At 32.4% G+C, this 25,695-nt stretch overlaps 1 protein-coding gene across 4 annotated transcripts in view; it reads left to right on the forward strand.

Annotated features, from left to right (window-relative positions):
• Positions 1-12,673, forward strand: part of LOC107456259 (dual oxidase maturation factor 2) — a 296,093-nt gene extending 283,420 nt beyond the window's left edge. For all 4 annotated transcript variants that reach the window (XM_087166344.1, XM_087166346.1, XM_087166347.1 and 1 more), the window contains exons 9-10: positions 1,021-1,200; positions 10,800-12,673. In XM_087166344.1, coding sequence (XP_087022470.1) covers positions 1,021-1,200; positions 10,800-10,881 — 262 coding nt within the window. In that variant the 3' untranslated portion in view covers positions 10,882-12,673. The remainder of the gene's footprint in view (positions 1-1,020; positions 1,201-10,799) is intronic.
• The last annotated feature ends 13,022 nt before the right edge of the window (positions 12,674-25,695 follow it).

The raw sequence follows: 25,695 nt of genomic DNA on the forward strand, positions 1-25,695 counted from the left end.
TGTGAAAAAATCCTTTAATAAAGCTAGTCTCAAGGTGAAAATAATCTTCAATCTAGGTCATTATAAGGTTCCTTTTCGCAAAGTCTTGTTTGCTTAGCTAAAATCCACCTTGTCTTGAAATGTTAATGGACGATGCAATTTGATCCTATCGCTAGTGTGACGTCAGCTAAAACGTCATTATGGACCTAAAGGTCTGGTTTCTTAGGACAAGCGCCTTATCTGGGCGTCAGCGGGACGTCAACGTCCCGCTGACGCCAACAAAATACTGGTTTGTTAGCTCAAGGCCTGGTTTGTTAGAATTAGCGCCTTATCTGGGCGTCAGCGGAAAGTTGACGTAGAGCTGACGCCAAAAAAATACTTTTTTGTTAGCTCAGCGTGAGCAGTCGGTCCAACGCAGACATTATCTCTCATTGTGCATGCGTTAATAACGTAAACAAATATTTATTTTGAATTTGTATTGATTTTGTTATTGTCGACCAGTGTTTCTGAGAACAAATAATGACTTTGTACAAGAAAAAACACATTATAGCTGAGCTAAATGAAGAGTGCTATGTTTAATGAAGAAGCTATGTTTAATGTCAAAATCAAAATCTTGGCTGATTTCAATGTGCTGTTAAATGTTGTCCGCCATTGCTTTTGTGGTTAACGTCACGTTGTAATCCAACTGCAGTTGAGTTCGACGGCAATTGTAGTTCAAGATGAGCGTTCGATGACGTATACTATCAAACTCACAAATAGAACTCCCTTAAGAGACAATACCTAATAAAAAAAAGCTTTAAAAAATAATTTTTAATCCTTTTAGGATAAAAGGTTTGAAACTGCAATATTTTTGATTTAATTGAAAAAAAGTTACAAGCATTTTCGTGGCAATCAAAACAAAATTCTGACACAAGGTAGCACTAACGTTACATGCTTTCTGGGTTATGTTCCTAAATTCCCCAAAATATCACTTAGAATATTTCTCCACTACGTTTACCTTTAAACTTCACAGCAATTGTAAAAATTTTTTAATTATGCAAGGTACCCCATGCCTGGAACAAAACAGAATCACCCTCAACCAGCACAACAACCAGTGAAGAAGGAGGGTTTCGAGAATCAAGGATTCGAAGAGGAGGATTACAGTACCATCATTGATGGAAAGAGAGCTGTCAGTCTGCGCAATTTTGGCAAATTTGCGCAGAAGGAGCAGAGTTATAACAAGTAAGTGCTTTTTTTTTTTAATGAATTATACAGTTTTCATTTTGTGAAATCGTAATCACTAGAGCCCGGATTTTGATGACCTAAAAAATCTCAATTAATGCCCCTAAAAAGATTAAAAAATGCCCATACAACCTGGAAAATGCCCTTAAAAGTGCAAAAAATGCCCTTAAAATGCGAAAATTGCGCTAAAAATGCCTTATGACATGACTTAAATAGAAATAAAAATATTGAACTAAAACAATGTTTTACTCTTTAAAATTATTACGAGTCGTTTCAAAAAATATAAAGCAATGCAATACTTGTTCTACGTTCATTAAAATTAGAAAAATATGTTTTATATCCTAAAATAACAAAAAAAGGAAAATATATTGACTCCAAAAGATTTTCATTCAAAGATTTTCACTATTTTAAATATATCAAAAAATAGTTCAAAATAGTAGCAATTTACAAAAAATATTCCTAATTTTTTACACCTGGGAAATTTAGGAACTATTCGTTGTACTTACAAATTATGCTATCAAGAACAAATTAAACTGAACTTCCTTCGCTTCAGGGATAATTAGTACATACTTTTTACGTATAATAATTTCAGAAAATGAAAAAAAGGCAAGAATAAATCAACTGAATTATTTTAATTTAAAAAATGTGACTGCATATTCTTGAAAAATAAGTATTTTCAGAAAAGTCAAATTAAGAATAAATCGACTGTAAGTTTTTAATTTTAAAAATGTGACTACATATACTTGAAAAGTTAATACATCTAGAAAATTACGAAAAGAGAAACTCAACTGAAAATTTTCAGTTCTCAAAAATAATTGCATATTCTCAAGAGAGGTATACTTTCAGAAAATGCAATTGAAGATAAATTGACAAGAATTTTTAAGCTCTGAAAACGTAACTGCATATTCTTGAAATATAAAACTTTCAGATAATGTTAATAATTATTCAAATTTAATATTATTAATAAATTTTCTTGTAGATATCAACCCTTATTTAAAAATTCGTAATAAATCACTCAAACGATTCGGAACATATTTACTGAAATTCCTGAAAGGTACAAAATTTTGATTTTTAATGAGAGTTCATGGTCTGCTATATGGAATATTAAATTTTTGTGTGAAATCTTTTACTTTTTTTTTGGGGGGGGGGGGGGGGATATTTAATAAAAAAAATTCTTCAAAATGTTGTCTGCTATTTTCTTTCCCTTCCTAAATACCCTAAGATTATCTAAAAATTCCCTAAAGTCTTCCATTATGCTTTATAAGCTCTACAATTCCCTCCAGCTTCCCCTTTCAGCCCTAAACATTTAAGGAATATTCAGACTTCAGCAATTTATCATTTACTCAAAATGAAAATGATTGACGTTTTCTTATCATCCTCTTTCCTGATCGTTGTTGATCCTCATAATGATTGCTCGCTGATTCGGAACAGTGGATCAGGAAAATAAAAATCCATAGTTGGGACTGAAGGTCGGTGTTCAATAATAGGAAGGACGTTCAGTGGAATTTCATTTAGGGGAGAACAATAATCTTCCAAGGTGATGTGCTTCACTTTCAGTTTCCTTCTCTTCCATTTCTCAAAAACATTTAGGTCATGAAACAAATCGAAGTAAACATAAACATAAAAATGACCTTTTGCCTTATATTATTGGTATCTAAATTATTTTAATATTTCCTTCTAATACTTTTCGAACAATAGACAATGAGATTATTTTAATAATTGAAATTAAGATAACGCTCTTTAATGTTAAAAAAAAAATCGTTTGCATGTGTTTTGTTAATATATTTACCCTCAAAATAATCGTTTTCACATCGGACATAGAAATAAATTCTCATCCAAATATTTGTAATATAGTTACTTTATTTATTCTCTGATTGTTGTTGTAAAATTTAGACATATATTATACGCTTCATTAACTTGAAGATACTATTCCAGAAATGGCTCCTTAGTATTGTCTCATCAAAAGTACGATCGTAAACTCATCTGTTATGTTGTTCTTCTCCCTCTCTCTACCTCTTTTGTTTTACCCATAAATCACTAAAGCACTTTTACTTTATTAACTTCCATTTTAATCACTCAAATTTATTCTTCTATGTAAACTATAAGCTAATTCTTTCATCTTGATATATTCCGGTTCTATAATTTAAATACTTCCAGAATTTTCTAGATGTAAACAAATGAAAATATTTATTAAGAAATACTCGCCAGAAATTTCTGAAGCTCATTCTATGAATAGAAGAGTGATTTATCTTTGATATCATGAGATAATTATAGAATAGATTCCAACTTAGATGTACTGGTTTGAATGAAACTATAACAATTATATATGAGTATGTTACTTGATAATGTTTTTTTTATTTAATATCCTGTTTGTGATTTTCTAAACCTGTACACTTGAAGATGATTTACTTTAAAATTTTACTTGGTGAATTTCTAAAAGCTGCAGATCTCCATTTTCTGTACTCATGTGGAAAAAAAAAGAAAATAAAGAAGAGTGAGTTTAACACTAAACATACCGTAATTGGTCAAACGACCGTTTAAGAACTTTTACATCGAAAAAACGCTGATCATCTTATTGTTCCTCCACATTTGACTTCATGACTTTTTCTAACAATTATACACAGTTAATATTCTATTAATATTTTTTTTGTATTTTGTTTGTTTCGAATAATACTTGTCGTATACCTATTTCTACCACAACTGGTCATTTGACCGGGAGAACAATTTATTGCTTTACAAGGTAATAGGATCAGAAATGACAATGTAATGCGTGTTCAACGTATTGCATTCGATGAGTTGCACATTTCTGCAAAGACTGTTGCGTGCTCAGTTCAATCAGAATAACTTTGAATTCAAATTTCAAGACAGTACCTAAAATTTTAGATTGGCATTTTTGTGTCAGAAAAAGTGACAAAAACTAATTATTTTCGTAAGTAGCTTATATTTTATTTTGATAGCTTTACTTCATTTCTAACTAATTGTTAATTTTTACCCAGAAAAATGTCGAAATAAGTACACGTTCTTAGAAGAAATAATATTAATTATCAAAATAATTATAAGAATTATAATTCTTATAATTCGTATATATTCTTATAATTGAATAATTATAAGAGTTACAGAAATAATAATAATTAGAAGAAATATGTTTGTGGAAAATGTACAATGGAAACACGCTGTATATGTAAAAAGTACGCATTCTTTGTGTTTGTAATACATAAAAATTGGCAATAAACAATTTTGTTTATTATAAAAAAGTTTTTTTTTTTGGTTTATTTCCTTCCTAGCATCCATATTTCATACATTCAATCAAGAAACATAAAGTCCGGCTCTGGTAGAAATAGGTATATATTAAGTGTTGGTATGTTTAGTTTTAAATGATGTCAGTAAACTTACCACAACCCCAACATATAAACCTTTCTCCAAAAAAAGGCAACTAAATTTTTATTCCATCTCCAAAAATATTCAGATGTGAAAGAGTTGTTTATGAACGTCGTCACTGTGGATATAGTAAGCAAATAGATATAGTGAGTAAATATATAGATATAGTGAGTAAATTTGTTGTTGATTCTTGATATAGTGAGTAAATTTGTTGTTGTCGTAAGCCATTAAGGCAACGGTTTTCAGTAGCGCCATCTATGGCCGAGATTTGGACTTCAGCTACACCTATGCTTCACACCTGCTTAAAGGGCAGACCCATTCATACATCCATTCATCCACAGATCGTAATTTTGACCTGAACCAGAGAACGATCCATCTCCAATTCAGTACCTCCAAAGATATAATTTTCTATGGGAGCATGGAGGACTCTTCGATCCGACAGATTTAACGTGCACCAGTCACTATTTACTACACTGGGTGTCTTCGGTCAGCTGTATTCGAACTCCCGTTCTCACGAACGTGAGTCCAGCGCCCTACCTACCAGGCTATCTCGGAACCATAGTGAGTAAATAAATAGAGAAAATGAAGGAAGCAAATTAATGAACTGGTGTATTGGCGTAAGCTTATAATTAAATTAACGAATCCGAGATCGAACGGATCAGTTTGCAATTAAAAAATAAATAAATAAAAAGTTTGTCAACAGGAAATTCGATACAACAATTGACGATAAGCATTTCGTTTACTTGTTACCTTTCATTTACACTTTTGCATAAATGTACAGCATAATACCTTAAAAAAATCACGTTGAAATCTGAAATTTAAGGACCCAAATAACTAGCAGTTTTTATTTATGTTTGGGACCAATTTTTTCAAATCATAAGGTCGCGTAAAACCATAAATTTCTATCACACCTGTTAAACATTAAAAAAATGAATTTTTACCTAACTATTTTTTCCTCGGCGTGAACCTTTTAATGATTGGATTTTATTAAAACAAGTTACCATTTCTACAACAAAATTTAAAAAAATATATATAGTGTGAATCGGGGTAATATAGGCATATGGGGAAAGTGGTACCATCTGTTTCATAAAGTAGGTGGCAACAAATGGTCAAGATAAGTTACACAAGCGCATACCAACCTATATTCTTCCTAAATAGAAGGCATCTCAAGATAACGTGATTTCTTCATTTTACACCTCTCTATATCCATGGTTCCGGCAAGTTTTCATTTTTCCCACGTCAGTTTATTCTGACTTCTTACTGAAACGTACTAGCGCAGAGAAAAATAAGTTTTCCCCACGCCAATGGAACGAAACTGGCACCGTGATGGCTCAGGGGTTAGAGCGTTCGCCTTCCAACGAGGTGAACCGGGTTCGAATCCCAGCGATGGCTGGTTGATACGAACTCTGCACCGGACACTCACCGACCTCAGTGCTAACATAAAAATGAAATATCGATCTTCAGCGATAGACGGATCATGGGTTTGAGTCCCCTTGCCGTTAGGCTGACCGTGGGGTTTTACTATTAATGCAACGAAATTGCGGGTTAGTTCCATCAAAAGTTCTCCACGAAGGCAAGTTTCTCCTACTACTTCATCTAGGAGTTCCCTTGTCTTCTGGATTGGGTTCAAAATTACAAGGCTGCGAAGTTGAACATTAGTAGTCGTAAACCCAAAAATTGGGTCGGCTGTTCATCGACTCTTGTAAAATAAAATAAGACGGGGCAAAACTTGGAGTGGCAAAATTCTCTTACTACTTCATCTGGGAGTTCCCTTGTCTTCTGGATTGGGTTCAAAATTACAAGGCTACGGAGTTGAACATTAGTAGTCGTAAACCCAAAAATTGGGTCGGCTGTTCATCGACTCTTGTAAAATAAAATAAGACGGGGCAAAACTTGGAGTGGCAAAATTCTCCTACTACTTCATCTGGGAGTTCCCTTGTCTTCTGGATTGGGTTCAAAATTACAAGGCTACGGAGTTGAACATTAGTAGTCGTAAACCCAAAAATTGGGTCGGCTGTTCATCGACTCTTGTAAAATAAAATAAAACGGGACAAAACTTGGAGTGGCAAAATTCTCTTACTACTTCATCTGGGAGTTCCCTTGTCTTCTGGATTGGGTTCAAAATTACAAGGCTACGGAGTTGAACATTAGTAGTCGTAAACCCAAAAATTGGGTCGGCTGTTCATCGACTCTTGTAAAATAAAATAAAACGGGGCAAAACTTGGAGTGGCAAAATTCTCTTACTACTTCATCTGGGAGTTCCCTTGTCTTCTGGATTGGGTTCAAAATTACAAGGCTACGGAGTTGAACATTAGTAGTCGTAAACCCAAAAATTGGGTCGGCTGTTCATCGACTCTTGTAAAATAAAATAAAACGGGTCAAAACTTGGAGTGGCAAAATTCTCTTACTACTTCATCTGGGAGTTCCCTTGTCTTCTGGATTGGGTTCAAAATTACAAGGCTACGGAGTTGAACATTAGTAGTCGTAAACCCAAAAATTGGGTCGGCTGTTCATCGACTCTTGTAAAATAAAATAAGACGGGGCAAAACTTGGAGTGGCAAAATTCTCCTACTACTTCATCTGGGAGTTCCCTTGTCTTCTGGATTGGGTTCAAAATTACAAGGCTACGGAGTTGAACATTAGTAGTCGTAAACCCAAAAATTGGGTCCGCTGTTCATCGACTCTTGTAAAATAAAATAAAACGGGGCAAAACTTGGAGTGGCAAAATTCTCTTACTACTTCATCTGGGAGTTCCCTTGTCTTCTGGATTGGGTTCAAAATTACAAGGCTACGGAGTTGAACATTAGTAGTCGTAAACCCAAAAATTGGGTCCGCTGTTCATCGACTCTTGTAAAATAAAATAAGACGGGGCAAAACTTGGAGTGGCAAAATTCTCCTACTACTTCATCTGGGAGTTCCCTTGTCTTCTGGATTGGGTTCAAAATTACAAGGCTACGGAGTTGAACATTAGTAGTCGTAAACCCAAAAATTGGGTCGGCTGTTCATCGACTCTTGTAAAATAAAATAAAACGGGGCAAAACTTGGAGTGGTAAAATTCTCTTACTACTTCATCTGGGAGTTCCCTTGTCTTCTGGATTGGGTTCAAAATTACAAGGCTACGGAGTTGAACATTAGTAGTCGTAAACCCAAAAATTGGGTCGGCTGTTCATCGACTCTTGTAAAATAAAATAAAACGGGGCAAAACTTGGAGTGGCAAAATTCTCTTACTACTTCATCTGGGAGTTCCCTTGTCTTCTGGATTGGGTTCAAAATTACAAGGCTACGGAGTTGAACATTAGTAGTCGTAAACCCAAAAATTGGGTCGGCTGTTCATCGACTCTTGTAAAATAAAATAAGACGGGGCAAAACTTGGAGTGGCAAAATTCTCCTACTACTTCATCTGGGAGTTCCCTTGTCTTCTGGATTGGGTTCAAAATTACAAGGCTACGGAGTTGAACATTAGTAGTCGTAAACCCAAAAATTGGGTCCGCTGTTCATCGACTCTTGTAAAATAAAATAAAACGGGGCAAAACTTGGAGTGGCAAAATTCTCTTACTACTTCATCTGGGAGTTCCCTTGTCTTCTGGATTGGGTTCAAAATTACAAGGCTACGGAGTTGAACATTAGTAGTCGTAAACCCAAAAATTGGGTCCGCTGTTCATCGACTCTTGTAAAATAAAATAAGACGGGGCAAAACTTGGAGTGGCAAAATTCTCCTACTACTTCATCTGGGAGTTCCCTTGTCTTCTGGATTGGGTTCAAAATTACAAGGCTACGGAGTTGAACATTAGTAGTCGTAAACCCAAAAATTGGGTCGGCTGTTCATCGACTCTTGTAAAATAAAATAAGACGGGGCAAAACTTGGAGTGGCAAAATGTTCCTACTACTTCATCTGGGAGTTCCCTTGTCTTCTGGATTGGGTTCAAAATTACAAGGCTACGGAGTTGAACATTAGTAGTCGTAAACCCAAAAATTGGGTCGGCTGTTCATCGACTCTTGTAAAATAAAATAAAACGGGGCAAAAATTGGAGTGGCAAAATTCTCTTACTACTTCATCTAGGAGTTCCCTTGTCTTCTGGATTGGGTTCAAAATTACAAGGCTACGGAGTTGAACATTAGTAGTCGTAAACCCAAAAATTGGGTCGGCTGTTCATCGACTCTTGTAAAATAAAATAAGACGGGGCAAAACTTGGAGTGGCAAAATTCTCCTACTACTTCATCTGGGAGTTCCCTTGTCTTCTGGATTGGGTTCAAAATTACAAGGCTACGGAGTTGAACATTAGTAGTCGTAAACCCTAATATTGGGTCGGCTGTTCATCGACTGTTGTAAAATAAAGTATAACGGGGAAAAACTTGGAGTGGCAAAATTCTGGGAAAGAGTCGAGAGTGGATAAATTGTGAAACCTTAGATGTCTATTCTGTCTAAAAAGTGTAGATGAGAACGGTGCAGTCAAGATAATATAAGCAGTGGCAGAATCGAATGAATTCGATAACCCACGTGATTCGATTAAGTAATGACAATGCAATAAAAAAGATACTGCTTTTTAGATCCACTGGAACAAGAAAGTGGGGGAGGCAGCGGTTTTCTTGCTATTAATGAAAATAATTGGAGGGCAAAGATAAATCGGAAGTCGTAATGGAGAAATTTTCAGAGAAAGGCATCGGCCCACATTTGGCTGTCTGGCCAACTATAGTGATGAGTCTCACCCAAAGAAATTTCTATAATACTGTGACACATACTGCAGATTTTTTTTTTTACTTGAAAGGGGATATAAGTAAAGTCTTTGGACAAACAAGAGTCATTAGGCCAAGCGGAGAAATCTTTGAGATTTTTCTATTCTTTTTCTGGAAGATCTTTCTTGAAAGATCTTTCGTTCATGAAAATCTTTTGTTTAGGAAGAGATTTCTCGGAAGATCTTTTATTTAGAAAAATCCTTCCTGGATAGCAATGAAAACATTTGAATTTGCGGGAATCAAATGTGATTCTTAAGATTGACTTTTTAATTTGCAAAATTTAGCTTTTAAATTTGCCAAGTCATATAACCAGTTTCTTAATTCGTTTAGTTATTTTATCTGTAAAATAACAAATTTACTAAAATGAGGTAAAAGCTGAATTTTGGATGAATTAATGAATCAGTAATAAACTAACTTAAGCCATTCCGAATGGCCTAAGTTGGTGCGATTGATTCAAATGCTTCTCCGTTGCCAAATGTTGTATGTTTGATTTTCCACTATGTGCGATGCTAAAATCACAGCAACACAGTCCACAAAAAACATAGTTTACCCCTCGTTGAGATTTCTTTAAGCAGGGGAATTCAGTCAAAAACTCTGGTTAGCACTTTGGAACATATTTCTTTTTTCTTTTTTTTTAATTCAGACATGGTTCTGAAAATAGAATTCCACTTTTGCAAGGCAAAAGTTTCAATGGAATTGAAACTTTTGCCTGCATGAATGGATGTATGAATGGGTCTGCCCTATAAACGGGCGTGACGTATGGGTGTGGCATAAGATGAATTCTTTGCCATCGATGGTGCCACTGGAAAACAAGAACAATCGCACTCTTCTGCTTTAACAGACATACGTCAACAACAACTGAGTTTATACTTATCATGAAGATCTTGTTAAATATAGAATCTATTATCGAAAAAATTGCTTACTGCTTTTAATTGCCATACTCTTTGATTAATACCCTTTATTGTTTCTAATTATCATACTGTTTGATTAATACACTTTTTACGCTGTTCTTAATTGCGTTACTCTTTGATTAATGTACTTTATTGTTTCTAATTACCATAGTCCCGCAGTGGACTGATCGTTAAGACACGGTTCCCAGCAGATCACCGGGTCTTCGGGACTACCAAGTCTGGTGTGCCATCCCCTCTGCAGAAGAACAAAATTGTGATGGCATGTCTTCGCTTCATCCTCAGGGATGCTTCCCAGACCGTCGCCAATCGGCCAACTGCACAACTCTAACTCTAGTGTGACGTAAATTAATTAAAACTACAACTACAATCTAATTACCATGCTCTTTGTTTAAAACACTTCATATGTCGCTTTTAACTATCATGCTCTTTGATTAATGCACTTCATAAACTGTTATTAGTTACTCTTTGATAAATCTACTTCATTGTTTCGAATTGCCGTGCTCTTTGTTTAAAACAATTTATATGTTGTTCTAGCTACTATACTCTTTGATTAATACACTTCATATACTGTTTCAGGAGGATCAACAACTTCACGTTCGATTCCTACCGACCTTCTAAAGATATCAATATCGATATTTCAGCGGCTGCACTTTGGTGATGATTTCAGAATATAGTTTTTGTGAATGATTGAACAGTTCTTACTGGCGTTTCTCGTATCCCCAAGTTCAAGGCAGGTGTTTTTTCCCGGTGTGAGAAACGGCCCTTTTTCCTCCAAAATGTGATATAACGAGTACCTGTCGCCATATTTCAGTGTTCCAAAGTAATCTGTGTGTGACACCTTCTCAGTTGCTGGTGATGTGGAATGTTTTTAAAAACATTCAAATGTGGCCAAAGAGCTGTTACTATACACCGATAACAACAAAGAAACTTACACACACATGTGCGATATTTAAAATCACTCTTAGATTGTTAATTACTTACAATTTAATTTAAAACAGAGACGTGTTCCAAAAGTAGGCTTAATTATGTGTTCTTGACGTTAAGATTGTAAAAATCTGAATACGTTGGAATCATCTTCATAAGAAAAACTGCAATTGTAAACTGAAACTGAAGAGTGGGATTAAAGCTCCCGACAGCGGAAGTGAATATCGCAAGTTCAAGAATGAATTTCAACGCTTACAAGCGTACAACATAAAATGACTGAATGGATACAACATTCAAGCAGAATCTAAGCAGATCCATTAAAATATAAATGTAGTTGACGCTAGGTGATTTAATACCAATAAGAACCAAATCACATTTCATCATTAAGCGCTAGTCCAAACCAACATTAAGAGATTGCTTTGTTGCTGTTAATACAATTATAAAATAACTAAAATACATATTACACATAAAATACATATTACCCAATTAACCCATTTGTCGTTAGCGTCCTTTTAACAGGACAGTTCTTTTTTTTTTTTTTTCAAAGAAGAAAAATGTGGTAGCACAAGTGTCTCTATTTTAGGAGTCATTTTGCAAACATTAAATAGTTCTGTATTAACAATACAAACATTTATATTTGGATCTGAAGTTACCGCTTGGTGCTTTTCTTAAGCTAAAGTGGTAGGTAATTGAAAAAAATATCCACTTAATGTAAAAAAATATGCACTTTTTTCACCTATGTGTTTTTCATATATGGACCAGTTTCTGAGGCTGGGCATTATTTGCAGTGTTCTCCAAACCTCGAACCGTGGATCAAATAGTACCGGGTCACCAATGTAGCATTAAATCATTTCATTTTATTTACATCTCACAGTGGACTGATCGTAAAGATACGGTTCCCAGTAATCAAGCATCACTGACTGCGGTCAGTAAACTGGTGGGTGACCACTTTGATCAGCCTGCGTAGGGTTCGAGGGTGCACAGTATCGGTTCTCATTAACAAACAGCGAAACTTCGAGAGTGTTAATTCAAAACTGAAAAATAGCCTTAAAATGAATTAAAATCTTAAATTTATTCTTGCGTAATCGAACAGAAACCCCTCACCCTTAATGAAAAGAAGAAAAAAAACTAAGTGAAAATAATCTAGCATATTTAAACCTTTTAGCTAAAACTTAATTTCAAAAGAATAAAAGGTAAAATCAAAAAGTGATATTGAGGTCAAAAACCAAAGTCCCTTTTAAATTGAAGAGAAATTAAGTTTGCGTAGTTGCGATTTGTTTTTTCAATATTCAACTAGTGAAAGCAAACATGTGAATCCGTGTTGTGTTCAGGCCTTAAGGAACCATGTTTGAAGATGTGAACTTTATGGAATAAACGAAATAAAAAAAAAACATTTTGTATAAATTTTCAGAAGAATGTAATATTCGTGAACTTCCAAGAGCTGACGATATGTATATTTATTGCATGATGTTATTGTTATGTGCCGTGTATTGGATAGTATGTTTTAATAAATGTTTATCGAGTAAGTTCAATCTTTTCTTCTTAAATTAAGATGTTAGTTTATTATTGCAGTCTGACCCCGCTATTGATAGAAACGTCTACGAACCTAGCAATAAATCCATTACAAACGATTTTTCACTATACCCAAAATCTTTGGAAAAATACTATTAACCTATTGTAGTTGTATTGTTGAAAATAGTACTTGTAATAGCACATACTTTGCTTTATAAATTGTTAACTTCATATAACGAAGTGGTTGTCTTCCTATAGTCAGTTTTTTATTCGTTTATTTTTTCAATTTTCGTTACATTTGGAATTTTTTAGATCTTTAATTTCCGTCCTTAGTGAGGAAATTTGTAATTAAAAGTTGAAATTTCTAGGCAACCGATTAGATCTTTCATGTGCCTGTCTTTGGAATCATTATTTCTCATTTAAAACCCTTTTTATAATGTGCTTTACTTCATTTTAATTAAAAGTCATACTTTTGATATTATCACGCTGACTAAAAAGATTTTTAATCATTTATTTAAATACCCGTAAAAAATAAATTAGAATCCGCTATAAACGCACTACCAATTTCTCAATTGTTCATTATACTTAAGTTAGATCACTATACAGTAGTTTGAATGGGCCACTAAAAACGTTCGCTATAACCTGTATTTCATTCATTATAGCGGGGTTAGACTGCATTGTATTTAATAAATGTTTAACATATTAATATTAACAACATATTAATAATTTACTGTGCGTAAAATAAAAATTGAAATAAAACGAAACACCTAAATAATTTTTGATCTAATGATCGGATTTTTCCGTACTAAGGAATATAGCCTTACAGTTACAAAAGATTGTGTGGGCAGTATTTGAAGTTACACAAAAAATTATCGTCTTGTTGTTTCCAATGATATTCAGACAAGCCAAACTCGCCAGCTATTGGCCTTTTGAGAAATAAATCTGGAAGGTGCGCCGTTCTCGTTTGAGAAGAGAGCACCGTAAGGGTGAAAGTATGTCTTAGCTCAGAACCTCACGGGTAGATGGCAGTACCACTCATTCGTTAAGCCACTTCCTCAATTTAGACTTGGATCTGATGGGGAAGGTAATTTTCTCCAGATCCCTGTACCCATGGTACTACTCAGCGATCGACCATAGAACTTTCGGTTCCACAGATTATACGAGAGCGTATATCCATTTACTTAGAGGATCTTAGTGGAATCGAGGATCGAATCTCTGCTTCTCCGTACCAAAGTCAGATTCTTTAACCACTGGGCTACCACGGTCCTGAATATTGACTTTGAATAAATATATAAGTAAACAATCTAATCATTCGTAAGGTCGAATCTTGTACCCTCTAAATGTGAATGTTTGCGTATATAGCCGTATCATATGGGAATTTTTTTAATCGTATCGAAATTTTTCGCTCACGATTATAAAATTTTTTTGTCCTAAACTGATTTTCTGCTGAAAATTATTTTGACTAGTTATTTACAATTATTTTAAATAAGGATAGAAAACATTTTTAATTGTAGAAGTATGCAAATTTTTACTTCACTCTAAACTGTATGATTTTTAAATGGCAAAATACAAAAAATTGGACGAAATCGGTCGAATGATTCTGTGTTATAACATCTCCAAAAGAAATGCAAGTTAAACTTTTCATTTTTCTAGAGCTATTCAACGGATTTCGTTCAAATCTTGTATATTTTACCCAATTTATGCGACGCAAAAACTTCTATACCTTACAATTCAAGAAACTGTCGAATCTTTTGAAAAATATAATGAATAATTATTAAAAATTATTTTTGAATGGAATTAACTGTGAATGAATGAATTTTATAACATTGTATAATATTAGTATATTAATAATATTATTATATTAAAATATTATACAACTACGCAAAAAGTTAACATTAAGGGACCTAAATTCTCAATCACTCTCCTGGCTAAACTATTGGATCTATATTTTACAGATAGAAGACAGGTTTTGAGCCGCAATGGCTCAGAGGATAAAGCGTTCGCTTTCCAATGAGGCAAACCGGGTTCGAATCCTCTACCGGGTTTTAAACCTCTACCGTTCGTAAAAACTTAACTATTTGAATATTTAAAAAAGAGAAATGTATGGGATTAAACTAAATAGTGAAGAGAATCTGTTTTCACACTACAATGCTTAAAGCACCTAATATCGTGATTTGTTTACCATTTGTTGTCCTAAATCAAATTTTACATTTTGGTTGCGCTTGCATCCAAGTGTAGTATCGTGAGAGAGATTGCGTCCAAATCTGATATCGTGAAGGAGGTAAGTTCAACAGATTTTATAGTTGTTTCTCTTTAATAATATATTTCATAAATTTAAAGCAGCTTCTGTCGTGTACATATTTTGAAATGCAGCATCAAGTTAAGTCATGAAACGTTTAATGCTAAGTAAATTAAATTGCTACTACTACTTAAAAATATTACAATTAGAATAGTATCGTTGTTTTTTAGCATAAGGCATTAACTTTAGTATAATAAGATAGAGATATTATTAAGTATAATATGTGATAAGACAAATGCCAATATAATCTTAAAGTTCCATGAAATTTATTTACTGTCTAATCCTACAACCTTAAACTAAGGTATCATTTTATTGAAAACTATAAATAGAAATGGTTCGAGTTTGATTAATCACAATACAATTTGACAATTCAGTTTCTTTCGGTTGTATGTATATTGTACAATGAAACTAATAGCTTATTTTTGTAACACCACAGTTTATATTATTATTTATTCATTATTATTATTTATTATTATTATTTAAACTTATTTTAGATATCGAGTAATCAACTTAATTACGAATAGTTCATTCATCATTCTGTGAAACACTATAGAGATTTATTTCTAAATATTTGTCTCTGCAATAATACTTTAAGTGAAGTATTTAAATTATTAGTCGTTGTCACTTCTTACAAGGAAATAAAAGATAGTGATAAAAACAGAAATATTTTTTTGAAAGTTTTTAAAATTATTTTTATTCGTTACAACTGCTACTTCAGATTCAAAATACTGTATTCTAATACATCGGTTCCAAAATTTCGTTTGGCGGAACGACGACTTCATAAATAAAGTTCAGTAGCTCAAGCTCGCCTCCGAATGAGGTGAACCGGGTTTGAATCCCGGTAATAGCTGGTTGATTCCAATTCCGCAGCCGGCTCGCATCGACCACAATGATGATACCTCAGTGGCAGAAGGATCATGTGTTAGAGTCCCGTAGCCGTCAGGCTAACCGTATGGGGTTTTCAAGATTTTCCTCTCCATGTAAAGCGAATGCGGGTTAGTTATATCAAAAAGTTCTCCACGAAGGCAAATTTCTCCCAATATTTGATCCATGAGTTCCCTTGTCTTTTAGACTGGGTCCAAAATTACAAGGATACGGAGTTGAATATTGGTAGACGTAAACTGAAAATTCGGTCGGCTGTTCAACGACGGTTATAAAATAAATAAAATGTGATGACTGAGAGCCGTGATGGGCCAGGGGATAGTGCGTTTGCTTTCCAATGAGGTGAACCGAGTTCGAATCCCAGCGATGATTGATCGATACGAATTCCGCATCCGGCTTGCACCGACCACAGTGCTGACGTAAAATATCCTCAGTGATAGACGGATCCTGGGTTAGAGTCCCCTTGCAGTCAGGCTAACAATGGAAAGTTTTCGTGGTTTTCCTCTCCTTTCTTGGTTTTCCATGTAATGCAAATGCGGGTTAGTTCCATCAAAAAGTCTTCCACGAAAGCAAATTTCAGACATTACTTGATCCAGGAGTTCCCTTGTTTTCTGGATAGGGTTAAAAATGACAAGGCTACGGAATTGAACATTAGTAGTCGCAAACTCAAAAATTGGGTCTGCTGTTTAACGACTGTTATAGAATTTGAAGGATGAAACATTTTCATGCTTTTTTTTTATCAATAATAGTCTTAAAATTAAGTTTTGTGTCAAACAGTTGAATTTGTAGGGACCTTGTCTAATTCTGATTTTAATTTTGGTGTGTGCAAAAGCTGAAAATGAATGAAACAAGCTAAGTTACAGTTTTCGAAAAAGAACAATTATAAACGTGGAAATTGGTTATTAGGGGAGCATATTTTTACATTGCTGAGCTTGATAATTTATTTTGAATTGGAAAGTTAGGGGGGAAATTCTAATGCAACTTTTGAATATATGTATAATTTATTCAAAATATTTTTATTAGAAAATATCTGTATTTTTGAAGAAAAAAAATTAAATTTCTTTATTACTGACTTTTTACTTAAATAGTTTCATAAAAAATATCTAAAATATTAAATCAATAAGTGATTATTTATTGGATATAAATATAATTTTCGGTTTCGAAAACCATTACTCATTAAAAATTGTCGAACTCCCGGAACCTTGTAAACATTTCTTTGGAGAAAGGGCTCCACGGAACACCTTTTGATGCGTCTTGATTTTCCAATTATATCAAGTTTAAACTGATTATAAAGTTAAAACGGTAATTAAGCGAATATTTTAATTTTGATAAAAATTTTCTCGGTCTTATCGTTCTTATAATTTAAAATATTTAATAATGAAAACTAATTCAAATAGTAAAACTACCGTGTTGGTAAATGCTACTGAAGATAAAACAGTAAACATTTTGATTGAAACATGACATTTATATCTGTAGATTCAATAGAAAAAAATTGCATGAAGTTGTGTCCTGAGATTCTTAAAGAAATCTGCATATTAGATTAGAAAAATATTCCAATTATAGTACAGATAGAGATACTCATGCAAATTAGTAATCCAAATTAATTTATTTCAAGTTTAAAATATACTTTTTAATAAGTATTTCTTTTTAAAAATCTATCCTTTCAAAAAAAAATTAAGGTGTTTTTGAGGTTGTTTTCAAGAAACGTAAATGAGGTTGAAATTAGGTGCATTTGGCGAGGTTGAGTTGAGTTCAAAACAAAACATAATATTTCAACCAGAGGTACATTTTTCTACGCATGTTCGGCGTTTATAAATATCAAGCTCTCGTGTTTTATTTCACACCTGAAATTATTATTTCCTAACCAAAGGTGTTTTATTTTACATTTAAAAGAGGTTGAAATTAAAAAACCTCATTTGTTTTATTTTACACCGTAGGTTGATATTTTACAACCAAATGCATGTTATTTCACACTAACAAGAGGTTGAAATTAGACAACCTCATTTGTTTTATTTTACACCATAGGTTGATATTTTACAACCAAATGTATGTTATTTCATACTTACAAGAGGTTGAAATTAGACAACCTCATTTGTTTCATTTTACACCGTAGGTTGATATTTTACAACCAAAGGTGTTTTATATCCCACTTATAAGAGGTTGTAATAAAGCAACCTCGCAAGATTGTTTTTAATACTTTACCCAACTTTGCAAAGCAAATTTACTCAAAACTATATCAGATACATTGACTCTTTCTAAGGCTGTGGGAAGCATATACTTCGCACCAGGCTCATTAATTCTTAAATGTCGATAGAAAGCCATTTTCCCAGTGAGACCATATGCTATTAACTTCAGAAAATACAAAAAAATATCCATGAAGGGCTTTGTTTACAGTAAAGGTCCGTGTGGGGTCAAGAATACAGACCAACACTTGGAAGCTATTTTCTTCTATATGTTCGTTCATTTGATCACTACTTATCGAGTTTATTTGTAGTTATAAGTACAGAATATGCAAATCTGTTAATTTATGAGCAAAAAAGATCAAGCTTCTGGCAAATTTTTGACATTAGGTAAAAGTTTTAAAATCACAACGAAAATCCTCAGAAAAAAATTTTATTATTCATTTTGGGTATAATAAGCCAAACGAATTTATTTTTATAAATGAATCTTAATCTCGTCCGGCAGTGGACTGATCGTTAAGACACGGTTCCCAGCAGATCACCGAAGTCAAGCATCACTGGCTACGGTCAGTGTGCGGGTGGTTGACCACTTGGATCAGTCTGCGTAGGGACCGAGGGTGTGCGGTATTGGTCCTCGTTAAACTGTGCTATCATAAAGTGCTCGACTTCGCGCAGGTCGTCGGGCTACCGAAGCGGGGGTGCCATCCCTCCGCAGAGGATCAAAATTGTGATGGCATGTCTTCGGATCATCCTCCGAGATGTTTCCCAGACCGTCGTCAATAGCCCATTGTGCAGCTCTAGTGCGACGTAAATGAACAAATCAAAAATTACCCAACTTTGCAAAGCAAATTTTCAAATTTACTCAAAACTATATCAAATACATTAACTCTTTATAAGACTGTGGGAAGCACACCTCTCGCCAAGCTCATTAATTCTTAAATGTCGATAGAAAGCCATTTTTCCAGTGAGACCATATGCTATTAACTTCAGAAAATACAAAAAAATATCCATGAAGGGCTTTGTTTACAGTAAAGGTCCGTGTGGGGTCAAGAAGACAGACCAACACACTTGGAAGCTATTTTCTTTTATATGTTCGTTCATTTGATCACTACTTATCGAGTTTATTTGTAGTTATAAATGCAGAATATGCAAATCTGTTTATTTATGAGCAAAAAAGATCAAGCTTATGGCAAATTTTTGACATTAGATAAAAGTTTTAAAATCACAATGAAAATCATCAAAAAAAAAATTTATTATTCATTTTGGATATAATAAGCCAAACGAATTTATTTTTATAAATGAATCTTAATCTCAAAAATATTTTAAGATAGCAATATTAGAAAAAAAAATAACCTCATAAGGGTTAACCAGAAAACGCCATTCATTACTTTAGTTGTGATGCATAATATTTACATAATGTGAATGTGTTTTTGTTTACATTCACTTACATTAAAATGTGTAACCCGTTATGTAAGTGATGGAAAACGAATGGCTAATTTTAATCTGTGACCCATCTCCATCGAACAAATGCCCATGACCCCCTTGGGACGATGAAGAACCGTTAAAATGTTCCCTCTGACATAATCGGCCACCCTTTTTCAAAAACGCTAGAAATGGATAAATCACGAAGACCTTGTGCAGGGTTACGGGGTCATCTCCTCACTAAAGTTCACGGACTTTGAAAATATTACTTTTCTTATGTAATGCACTGATGTAACATTACTCTTCTAAAATAGTTTAATTTGAATTTGTAAAATGCGTTTCTAGCTTGACTTATGCAACGAAATTCAAGATAATCATTCTTTAATTTAAACTTTCGAAATCGCATAGAAATCTTTTTCGGTGTTTTAATTTTTTTTTCTTCAAATTTTAATGAATTTTTTAAAAAAATGAAATTAACTTAGTTGAGTTTTTTTTATTGAATTGAAAAATTGTAATTTGCATTTTTAATTTATATCCGGAAGAAAATACAGGTGAAGGAAAATTTTAAATTACATAAATATGGTAATACTTGGAAAAGTAATTTCTAAATTCAAATTGAAAAATAATTCTTTGCAAACCATGAAAAAAAAAAAGAGAAGGAAATGACGTCACATCTAGGTGAGGAAGGGAAAGGAAAGATTAATCGCAGATTAATCGCAGCACTCTCGAAATATTATAATTTATATAAATTATACGCCACCGATCACGAAGTTCACTGTGAAGCAATTTACCAATTAAATTAAAATTCACAAAAACAAACATAAAAAAATAAACAATTATTAACAAAAAATTACGAATTAATGCCAAAAAACAATTAATTAACATAAAAAACAAGCTAACAATAAATAACTAGCAAAACAAAAAATCAACAGACCTGCTTAAAATAACATCTTACAAACTAATATAAGTTATTTGTCATCTAATCTGCAACAACAGAGGTCACACTGATGTTACTTTAAGTTGAATTACGCGTATAACTGAGACATTGCTAAATGTATTCTTTTTCATAGTAAATGAAGAGTTTAGAGTTGATAGTGTTTAGTGTTATTATTTTCCCAATAATCACAAAGTCAAAATTGTTTGACGGCACGTCTATGACCAAATTAAACAATTTTTTAGAAAAAATGGCACGTTGGTGTATAAAGGTTCGCCACCCCTGTTATATACCTATCTCTACGGACACACGTCAATTTGACGTATGAAAGAATTGTGATTCTTAATTTAATACATTTAATTTAGTAGATTTTTAACCACCACTATTTCTAAATAATTCCTATATAATTCACCACTTCTTATTTCAAAATTTACTTTGTTGTTATTTACCATTTTTTTAATTATTTTGGCGTGTCCGGAGCAGTTGGCATCTCTGCACTTAGAAACCAATGTATATGTATACTAATGAAGATATGAGATATATATTTATGAAATATTGTAGTATTTAATGTTTCAATACTCGAACTAAGCAACTGAAACCTTCAAAATCTGACACTCTGACATCAATTGATATTCTGCGTTTGTTCTTTCTATTATTGCTTATCGGCATCAGTTGTTTATCACTTGTTTTATTTGAGATAACTAATCGAAGTACTGTCGGTACATTCCTATTTATTATTGATAATTGCTTGTTTACTCAAACTTTTGTCTAAATTATGATCGCGTCAAATTGACACATATCCGTAGAAATAGGTATACCACATAGAGAATTTCAATATTTCAACGCTTTTGAGGTAAATAGCATTTAATATATATTTACTTCGATCAATGGTTAAAAGTCATTACAAGAGATAAAATAAAAATTCAAACGGGTTTTGTAATTTTCCTTACAAAAGTCGAAATCCGTCAAAATGACATGTCTCGTAAACCTAGTCTTAATTAAATGGGGTTGAACGAAAAATGAACTGAAATTTTCTCATGGGTTAAGCATTCATTACACGACACGGCATTGTTTGAAATTTTACTATAAGCCATTCAGTTTTTCACATATTTTAAAAATAACATCAGTGATAATTTCAAACTTATAGCTCTATTTGACGCAAAAAAGTAGTTTATTGCGCACATTTAAATATTTAATAATTTTATATTCGTTGTGTCAGATAAATTCAATGAAGAACATTACGTGGCAGCTAGTGTAGTCCACACGTCACCCAAATTTATACTTTTGTCTGATACCACGCATTCTTTTTTTTCTTCCAATTCGTACTATTAGTTCACACTTTCCCTATATCTTGTTCAAATTTCCAATCCATAATAAAATGCTTTTTATACATTTTTTTAAACTTTTAGTGTATGACGCTTGATGTTATACAGTTTTTTAAAATGAGTCGTTCAAAAGCCAATGCGGTTAAGTCCAAAACACAAAAATTGAGAAAATTAATGTTTTTTGATACATTAGTTTTTGAAATTCTTGGTTTATTAATTTAATTAGAAAAGTGTATAAAGTCTTTTTTCGAGGTGTAAACTCTGCAAAAAAAAAAAACAAGATATGTACAGGATGTGTAAATAAAAACGTAAGTATTTATTGAAATAATGACAGCATCTTAAAAATTTTAGGACTTATACCTTTTGGCAGCTGAAAAAGATAAGAAATTTATGTAAAAAAATATTGATAAAAGGTGGACTTATTCACAATGGCTTCTGAAATTATTGTACAATATATTCAGAAGCTATTAAAAAAAGGGCTGTCTTACCTAGAAAAAAGTAACCAACGAGTAAATTCTTTGATAACTAAGAAGATTATTATTTATTTCATCAAAATTTCCAAAAATCAGAAAATATCAAAAAATGGACTTAACCGCACTGGCTTCTGAGGGGCTCAAATATCAATTCATTAATTAAATTTAATCATCAATTAATTATAGTTTCATACGGGAGGAAAAAAAATTAATTATTAAATAAAAAGTAACTAAAAAAAATTTTTTTTCTTTTTGACCAAAGTAGGAATTGTCTTGAAAAAAAAAAAATTTTTTTTTTAATTTTTTTTTTAAACTGAAAGTAGAATAATTGGCGTTGGTTCTGCTCAACAAAAATGGATTAAATACGTTTGCCAACTAATTTATGTTATTATGTATATTACTTTAACATTTCGGGATCGTATAAAAAATACCAATATTATGAAATGTAATGCACAAATTCAAAAGTTTAAAAAAAATAAGAGATTTTTTTAGTTGTAATAAACGTACCTGATAATAAAGAAATAATGACAGGAAGCCTGAAAATTATTTTAAAAGTTATGGTTTGGGCAAAACATGGGCTCCTGAATTTGCCCTCCCCCCCCCTCCATGAAGGTCAAATTTATTGACAGGGGAGATGTAAACAAAAGATGGGTTACATTTTACTATGTAGACAAGTGATGTACATTTCATGTGTATTTTTTCTTTATGCTGAAACGAACGACACCAAATTCAAGTCGATAGAATAATTCTGAAGTTACAAGAAATATAATAATTTAGCAGTTACAAAATTAAGCCTATACCTATGTACACATCTGCCATTTTTTTGAAAGGTATTGCAATTGTAAACGCTTTTTTGCGAATCCCCCCCCTTTTTTTTAAATTCAAATATTGACCGTTTATCTATTGTTGTAAGAAAACTTTCGCCTCCCTCAAGATCTTTATTTTATAAGATCGTGCTAAAGTTCATTGTCAAAAGTAACTAAAAAATAAGTGAGTGTGAGAGAGATTAGATGTTACAAAATGTAAATCTTATCAGTTATACTGACTTTTTTAATATAAAAATTTATTACAGGAGAGGTAAAATGTGTTCCCTATTAGAACTATTATAATGATTTAAGTTTTTGTCCAAACTAAAATTACTCTCGATTTTCTAAAATACTTTAAAATTATGTTTTTTTCCTTATTGATTCACGCATTCTGTAGTCCTAAATTCGTGTATATTCAAGTATCTTCCAAATCCAGGCAATCGAGCATTTCGTTACGATTTACACATCTTAACAGATTATTTTTACTCAAAATGTATAATAGTTTTATATTTTACAAACTAAATATTCTTTATTTTCGTGGGAAATATCGACTCCAAAAAAAAAAAAAAAAAAGAATGAAAATATTGATGAGGGAGAAGTAATGATGGGATTGGTGAGCAGAGAAAGTAAGTGATGGAGCGTCTCAGTTTGAATAATTGAAATTAATTAACTTATTAGATAGTAAGGTTATGTTGAAATATCAAAAAAGAACAGTTATGTGTTAGACATTTCAAATAAAAAGTGGACTCCATCTGTTGTAAAACAGCTACCTATTCTCTGATGAGCTATATGTTTTAGTGTGCAGAGAAAAAATCACGACTTTAATCAATGTTACTTAATAGGGAGAGCCAATCAATAATTTTTTCTTATTTTAAGTGTGAATCTTCCTCCCACCTTTTTTTTAATAATTTTTTTTTTATCTAGCAGTTTTTTAAGCGTTTTCATGCTTTTAATTAACTTCTTTTAAACAGATTAATTTTACTCTACTTTACTACTCTTTTTGTTATCGAAAATGAATGTACAAAAATTGGCCTTACATTTCAAAAAACAACTTATCTTTAATGTTCTTGAATTCCAGTAAAACCAGAACTAGAAGAAATAGTGGAAATAAACACCAGAACTTTTTCTTGATTTCATAACACTATTCATAATGGAACATCGTCGAAAAAATTTCAGATTTGCATTCAAATTAATTTTCGAATAAATTATTTCTCCCTGAAAATTCTCACGCATCCTCGATGTACACAAGTTATTGGAAATAAAATGAATACGGACCCGCCTTCTATTTTTCGATTTAAACTTTTGACCTCCGAGGGCAGGAACTGGACATACTCGGCCTTGGACTCCTCTTTCTCTCCATCATCCTGTGGGTCATCTTCAGCCCGTACTATACTCGTGTGTTTGGCATAGTGACCCACTGATTTCTGCTTGACCTTCACGTCAGTTCATCTTGATGATGGTCTTGCGTCCACACTGCTATTATTGTTGCCACTTTTTTTTACAACATTTGTTTTCATTTGAAAGTGAATAGGAGAAAATAAAATCGCCTTCACCTTGAAAGTTGTTATGTAGTGCTTACTAAACAGACACATTGTGTTTTATAATAGTTGGATTCTCAATATACTTTTCGAATCAATTATTTGAATCGCAAAAGTTGAGTCATTATTTTGACGTGGATTCTTCTCAATGATTTGAATCACTGAAATCGAATATTCATCGTTTGAGTCTGTAATCTGAATCAATCTTAACTTGTATTCTGTCTAGTGAATCTAGAATACGTTAACTACTATTTGTTTTGATTCGAATAATTTAAATTACGCTTTGATATACATCTATTGTGTAATTTCATTATTATGTACATGAACGTCTATTTATTTTGATACGAATAACTTGATTATTATACGTTGATACGTTGATCTAATGAGTAATTTCATTATTATGTACATGAACGTCTATTTAATTCGATTTCAATAATTTGATTAATACACAATATTAATATTGAGAAATTTCATTATGTACATGAACGGCCATTTATTTTGATCCGAATAACTTAATTATTATACGTTGATATCTATCATCTATCTAATGAGTAATTTCATTATTATGTACATAACGTCCATTTATTTCGATTCCAATAATTTGATTAATCTACAATATTAATATTGAGTAATTTCATTATTGTGTACATGAACATTCATTTATTTTATGATTTGAATAATTTGATTAATCTGCGATATCCATCTATTAAGTAATTTCATTATTGTGTGCATGAACGTACATTTATTTTGATCCGAATAATTTTATAACTATATGTTGATATCTATCTAATAAGTAATATATTATTATGTACGTGAACGTCTATTTAATTCGATTCCAATAATTTGATTAATCTACAATCTTAATATTGAGTAATTTCATTATTATGCACATGAACATTCATTTATTTTATGATTCGAATAATTTGATTAATCTACGATATCCATATATTGAGTAATTTCATTACTGTGTACATGAACGTCCAATTATTTTGAGATTCGAATAAGTTGATTACTATATCAATCTATTGAGTAATTTCATTATTATGTACCTGAACGTACATTTATATTTTGATTCGAATAATTTAAACTTGTTATCGATCCAGTTTACTTGCAACTTGTATCGATTACTTTAAATGTTATTTGCAACGACTGCATAAAATTGTGTAATTCTACCTTA

Source organism: Parasteatoda tepidariorum, chromosome 6 (assembly GCF_982258835.1).
Source record: "Parasteatoda tepidariorum strain Cologne lab strain chromosome 6, Ptep-v5.0, whole genome shotgun sequence".
Classification (NCBI taxonomy): Eukaryota; Metazoa; Arthropoda; class Arachnida; order Araneae; family Theridiidae; genus Parasteatoda; species Parasteatoda tepidariorum.